This window comes from Papaver somniferum, unplaced genomic scaffold (genome assembly GCF_003573695.1).
Source record: "Papaver somniferum cultivar HN1 unplaced genomic scaffold, ASM357369v1 unplaced-scaffold_57, whole genome shotgun sequence".
In the NCBI taxonomy this organism is placed as follows: Eukaryota; Viridiplantae; Streptophyta; class Magnoliopsida; order Ranunculales; family Papaveraceae; genus Papaver; species Papaver somniferum.
This window is the reverse complement of record NW_020648415.1, coordinates 2,977,475-2,983,694: the sequence shown is the minus strand read 5'-3', so window position 1 is coordinate 2,983,694 and position 6,220 is coordinate 2,977,475. Positions and strand designations below refer to the sequence as shown.

At 36.8% G+C, this 6,220-nt stretch overlaps 1 protein-coding gene across 29 annotated transcripts; it reads right to left on the bottom strand.

Moving 5' to 3' along the window:
- Positions 1–1,135: 1,135 nt before the first annotated feature.
- On the bottom strand, positions 1,136–5,721 carry LOC113343350. Of its 29 annotated transcripts, none has more exons than XR_003357179.1 (8): positions 4,339–5,721; positions 4,157–4,250; positions 2,770–4,050; positions 2,609–2,664; positions 2,354–2,409; positions 2,177–2,263; positions 1,929–2,065; positions 1,136–1,813 (listed from the first exon to the last, which is right to left on the bottom strand). XR_003357179.1 is itself a non-coding variant. In XM_026587573.1 (6 exons), the coding sequence occupies exons 2-6, from the start codon at positions 2,620–2,622 to the stop codon at positions 1,611–1,613; spliced, it is 453 nt and encodes a 150-aa protein (XP_026443358.1). In that variant the 5' UTR covers positions 2,623–2,664; positions 2,770–5,721; the 3' UTR covers positions 1,136–1,610. The 29 variants fall into 29 exon arrangements, 6 of the variants coding, with proteins under 6 accessions (XP_026443358.1, XP_026443356.1, XP_026443360.1 ...); XR_003357183.1 differs by having other exon boundaries at positions 2,770–4,819; positions 5,055–5,079; positions 5,279–5,721; XR_003357191.1 differs by having other exon boundaries at positions 2,770–4,527; positions 5,055–5,079; positions 5,279–5,721.
- Between the last annotated feature and the right edge of the window lie 499 nt (positions 5,722–6,220).

The window sequence follows — 6,220 nt, the reverse complement described above, 5'->3', positions numbered from 1 at the left end:
CGGTGGCGGCAGTAGTGGTCAGTGACGGCGGCGGAGGTGGTGGTCGGAGGTGGCGGCGGTGGTCGGTGGCGGCGGTGGCGGAAGGTGGCGTTGGCGGTGGTCGGAGGTGGTCGGAAGTGGTGGCGGTGGTTATCGGTGGCGGCGGTGCTTATTGGTGGTTGTTTATTTCTTGTTGGGGGTGACAATATAATAAGAATTAAAGTGTGGTTGATTTTTGTTTTTGTTGGGGTGATTTAAACTAGAAGGATAATATAGACAGTTTATATTAAAAGGGGTTTTTGTGAACAATTTGTTTTGTTGGAGTTTTTGTATATGGATAGTGACACCTTTGGGGTTATAACTCGCGGACCGTATTTTTAATGTATTACTAGATTTTGTGCCCGTGTCTTTTAGCCAGATTTTTTTTATCAGGTGTCGTGTGACTTCATCCCACCCCATCACGGTATATTTTTTATTAGGTGTGCGCGGCTTGGACATCGCCTCGCCTCGCCTAGTCTCGATGCATTTTTGATTTGGTGTTGCATGGCTTCGCCCCGTCATTCGCGATGCTTTTTGATTAGGAGTGGCTTTCGCTCGCCTCGCCCCATCCTGATTTGATTTGGTAAAGCTCGGCTTCGCCCCGTCCCGATTTGATTTGGTGTGGCTCGGCTTCGCCCCGCTCGTCGCGATCCTTTTTGATTAGGAGAACTTTGCCTCGCCTCTCCCCGTCCCGATTTGATTTGCTAAAGCTCGGCTTCGCCTCACCCCCTCCCGATTTGATTTGGTAAAGCTCAACTTCGGGTTCGCCTCGTCCCATCCCGATTTGATTTTGTGTGGCTCGACTTCGCCTCGCCCTGTCCCAATGCATTTGATGAACCTGGTAATCAATAATGCCAGTAGCAATTTCTCGTGAGACATCACAATCTCGACTGTGTGGCTTTAATTACGATGCATCAAAATTCTAACTTTCATATAAATTACAGAGAAAAAAACTGACTTTAGAAAATCAAAAAATGAAAATGAATGCAGGTTGATAAGCAAATTAAAGGCCGTGTGTAAATGAAGAATGAGCCAAACGTGCTTATACTGGAAATTTTGTTTTGAACTGGAGTCAATAAAATGTGAAAGGAAAAAAGAATCATAAAAGAGACAGTAATAAAACTAATAAGAACTTAGACATTATACTCTCACGAAATATACATTTTCAGAGCTTAAGGATTAAGTATATTGTATACATAATGATTCTATAATTAATATCCTTAAATGTATTGAAGTTTGATTGGCTGTGATATGGCTTCAAAAAGGTGTCTTCCTTCATCACTTAATATAGTCGATCCTTTTCTTGCACATGGGGATCTTTCACTCTCTGCATGAGTACCCTAGCCAGTAATTTATGGCAAAGAGACTATACAACTTACTATTAAATCAGTATGAGAATTAACGTCGCTAGTGTTTCCAAAGACGTAAAAAGGTGTCATGAGAGGAACAATCACAACGCACCAAAGACTGCATTACACAACCCTGATGCCGACATTTAGTGTGCAAGTTCTGTAAGTAGACGCAGCATCTATAAAATATGAAAAAAGCTAGGAAACCCACATGCTATGCTTCCAGAAGCAAATGCAATGCCATTAACATTTAGCAACATTTACCAACTTACTAAACTTGGTCCATAAAACCACATTTTCATCTGCTACTGTTCTATTCTCCTGCTCCAAACTTAGTCTTGCACCTTTTCTCAAACGTCTCAAAATTTCCGTACTACTTTTGGCATTCAGTCTTGTATCCATTGTAGAGAGCTTTGTCCCTTTTGTGAAGCCCAGTGAGTACCTGTCTGCCAATTGCACAAACACGACTGATATAAGAACTGAGAGCTAAAGTGATTTGTTCACAGTTTTATTCTCGTACCGACATTAAATCTTAAACAACCTTGATATAAGAAAACCCACCAGTGTCTACTTATAAATCCAAACATCTTGGACTCCAATCTTTCACATGAGGTACACTTCACTGGAGTGAGTATGGACATATTTGAATTAAGGTAAGCTTGATTTCCAACCTTCTTTTTCCTTCTGAATGAGCAAAGCTGATAGATCAATAAATCAATGAAAACCCGATTCAGAAACTGTGAAAACTAAAGTAAACATCGGATATACATAACGAATCTATGTTAACTATGCATAGAATATGTGATAACCTATCTTGTATAACTGATCTTTGCACCTCTTCTCAACTTCTTCCAGATTTATCACGTCTTTGTGGTACTTACATACGATACACAGATCTGCACACAAAGTCAAGGACCTAGATTTAAGTCTGCAAAGAAAAAGAAAGGAACCTTGAAAAAAATGCAATCAAGTGTGTAGTTTTTTACCAATATAAAAGGTATGCACAGTTGCATAGAATGACATTTCAGTGAGATTTATAGATCTGCAAGGTAACCACATCAATATCCGAATATCAGAAAATATGCATGCTTATGATAAGGTCCAGATATATATGGTGCACTAATGCTCCATCAGTGTTGGAAAATATAAGATATCATGAAGGAATATTGGCTGTAATACTCATTGGCATTCCATAATATGGCTGCATCAACGATAACCAAAATGACATTGTGGGCACGTACTCAAAGTAGTTCATATATTAGCGTAGTAAGAACCCTCTCTGTAATCTGCACCACATCTAAATAAAAATGAAAGAAGATAAGTAACTAATCTTAAAAAAAAAAAAAAAAAAAAAAAAAAAAAAAAAACACTTGCAAAAAGAAAATGGTTGCGTAGTAAGAACCCTCTCTGTAACTGCACGGGCTCAGATTCTCCATCCAAAGAAAAGTCGAAGTTGGGGCTTTCCTTTTATCTACGCCAAAAAAGTTGGGGCTTTGCTTTATGTACCCCACAAACACTATTCTTTCACGGTAATTTTGAGAAACAGTGCCGCTAGCGTTGAGCAGATTCGAGAAATACATTAGACTTCAGACTTTTATTTTGTTAGTACAATCTAAATTGAAATAACTGCATGGCGTTCTTTTTCTGGCGCCTACTGGAAATATGCTATATATAGCACTAGATACCACATTAGATGTCATGACAATCAGTTTGTTCCTGAACAGTGCTCTCCTTACGTATGAAGAAAGCAGGGAATTAGGCAAAGGGAAAGAGTACATATGACCAAATTTTTATCTCCACTACTCAACCTACTGCACTGTCATAAGAAGCAACGGAGAATCAATCAATAAAACAATTTAGTTTTAAATTAGGCCTATGCCTAATCGTACATGATATGCATGACAAAACACACCTACAGGCTACAGAACCTTAATACCCATAAAATAATTAACAGAGTTAAAGAGCACATGATTGCTAGATTAAGGAAGTAAATTTCAGATTTTCACTACAATTAAATTACCCATTCAGGGAGTAATTACAACTGCATTCAGTAAATATTTAAAGTAATAGTAAATCTTTCAACTGCATTCAGTGGAAAGATGCACATACTCAGAAATGAAAACTAAGGAAATAATGGAAATCAACTCGATGTTTAAGTAAATATTCCCTGTCTAATTTAGCCATTGGAAGACACTAAGAGATACTATAAAAATGTTTATTTTGATTGTGTAAGCAGACCACTATATTGTTACTTAAGAAAAACATAACAATACCAAGTACAGAAGTACTTCAACTCCCAATCACACTGTTATGAATCGATTTTTACTCGCTAAATCAGTATGAAAATCAAACCAAAATTAGTTTATTATGGGTATAGGCTATAAATGAACATTGAGATGACTGCTACATAAAAAAATATGACTAATTACCTTTACTTGAAGCTGAAGCTAGCTTAGCAACAGTATAAACTGGCATTTTATTAGTTCTCCTAGCTTGAATTGGTTTAGCATTAATACATCTAAAGAAATATGTTTTCCAATGCAACAAACTTTAGATGTACAAATGCTAACCAATTTCAGTCAAGAGCAGCAGTTTTTTCTCTCTGCAGCGGGGAGAATAGAGCATGAATGAATGAGAAAGTGTTTCTCCCTCAGTCAGCAACTGGATTACTAAATTTTTCTCCCTTGGTCAGCAAAAACAAAAATCCAATCACTTTTGGTCCAATAAACAGTTTTCCACTTTTAGTCTTAATAAATTAACCATAAGAGAAGCTTAGAATTTGGCTATACCTCACATGAAAAAGCATTATCAATATCCCCTGGATAGTCGTACTACCATTTGACATGCTACGTACGTAGTGGAGATACCAAACATGCTTATGGTCTTGAGTTTCATATAAATGTTAAATCTTAAAATATGTGCTGAACCAAAAATGAGTGTTCATACCAAATTTACATAGATTTTGATATACCTTCATCTACGTTCCTTATATTTGCCTCTCTAAACACAACACAACTTGTAGCAGCAATCATTGCTCCAAATCAGTACTTGCCAGCTGCCTCATTGCCGCAACCAATAGCACATGGACCCCAATTCTCTATTATCATATGCGCTCCCATTCCCGCAACCATTAGTACAAATCAGTACGCTTTCAAGGTACCTACAAAGCAAAAATATCTTGATCCTGCCAGGAGACCTAATTCAGTCCTGACAACGTTATGTTTAGCAAACCTAACTAACTATATAGTGGACAACACAAAAGAGTTTGCACATAACAGTCACGAAGACTAAATTTTGTAGCAAACATCTATAGTATAGATATCACTACATCTACATACGCTATCCAGGTGACTTGATTTCTATCACCCATACAGAAAGTGTAAACTTACAGGAAGTCCTACCAAGATCCTCCTAGTTGCCAGCATAAACCTCAAGTCAACGTTCAATTCAATCTAAGATGGTAAACAGGCAAAGTAAATCAGGAAAAAAAAACAGTAAAAAATGCTTGATAGAGATACTTTTCCTTGGCTCCGTTCTATTGGAAGCTGCATAATACACAGTACATAGAGCTATTTTTGAACTTAATATTATTGACCAATAACCCCAATTAAAGACCCTAATCCTGTCCATTGCATAATTTACATTATTCAAACAAACAAACAAAGAAAATCGAAAGCAAATTCATACCTGGTTGAGAATTCTCGTTTCGCAGCTGTTAACAAATCAATAAAACACTGAATCAATATTACAATATACGAAGAGGAAAATAACTCAATTGGCAGAAAGAAAAAGAAAGCAGAACGATTAAAAATAGGCAGAAGCCGGGAGGGGACTAAGAAAGAGCGAGGAAGAGGAAGGGATGCGGCGGATAAAATAACTGGAATAGATGCTTTTTTGAGAAAATAACTTACCTCGAAAATGAAATCAACACACATTAGGGTTAGGGTTTACCAACAAATTATGAATCGTATCTGATCCTTTTGAGAATTGCATGGCAAAAGAATTACTCCCTTTTTCAAATTCCCTATCAAAGTATATCAGCTGCGACAGAAAAACAAAATAAATCAATAGTAAATCAGAAAAAAAAAAAAAGAAGAGAGAATCGAGAAGAAGATAGACGGAGAAGTGATTAGGGTTATGGAGATTCAACTTCGTTCAACAGGAAACTTGTTTTTTTTCTTCTTTCTGAAATATATATCTTAGATGTAGGTTTTGAGATCACATGAGTTGCGAACTATGGTTATGGAGAAGGAAAGCTAATAACGAAGAATCAAAACAAATACGATGAACAAAGAGATGAAGAAGGAAGATAAAGCTAGAAAGAATTTGTTTTGCGAGTTTCTTCTTAGGTTTTTTTTTTTTTCGTGTTTTTTTTTTGTTTTTTTGTTGTGATAAATACAAAAATATATTTATTTTTGTGAAACAAACCCTTGTTTTTCCTGGCGTTTTTAGGGGCCACCCGAAAGGATTTAGGGACCATCAATTTATACCCAGCCAAAGACTCTAGTTAAGGGGTACCCTATATGATATTGAAGTTACATAAATGCCCTTTTGGTAAAACTGTATAAAAACCAAATCAAAAACAATTCTACTCATTTCAACTCTTCTTCTTCCAGTTTCCTATTATCTTTCGATTGTGGAAGAAAAAAAAATTTCCACTCCAAAGTCAAATGACCCCAATTAGGTAAGAATCTATCATTTTTGGGGTTTATTTCGCTTTAATTCGACGAATCGAGAAAAAAAATTCTAGGGTTTTCGGTTATTTATCCAGATTCGGGCGATATTCATGCTCCTTTACTTCTGAATGTGGTCGTGTTCTGCATTTCTCAAGAACATCGACAGTATTCGGGAGA

Coding starts and splice junctions, on each gene's coding strand:
- LOC113343350 (XM_026587570.1), bottom strand. CDS start 2,426: ATGTGGTTACCTTGCAGATCTATAAATCTCACTGAAATGTCATTCTAT. Junction 2,264..2,353: donor TGTGCATACCTTTTATATTG/GTAAAAAACTAC, acceptor CTTTGTGTGCAG/ATCTGTGTATCGTATGTAAG. Junction 1,810..1,928: donor GGATTTATAAGTAGACACTG/GTGGGTTTTCTT, acceptor ATTGGCAGACAG/GTACTCACTGGGCTTCACAA.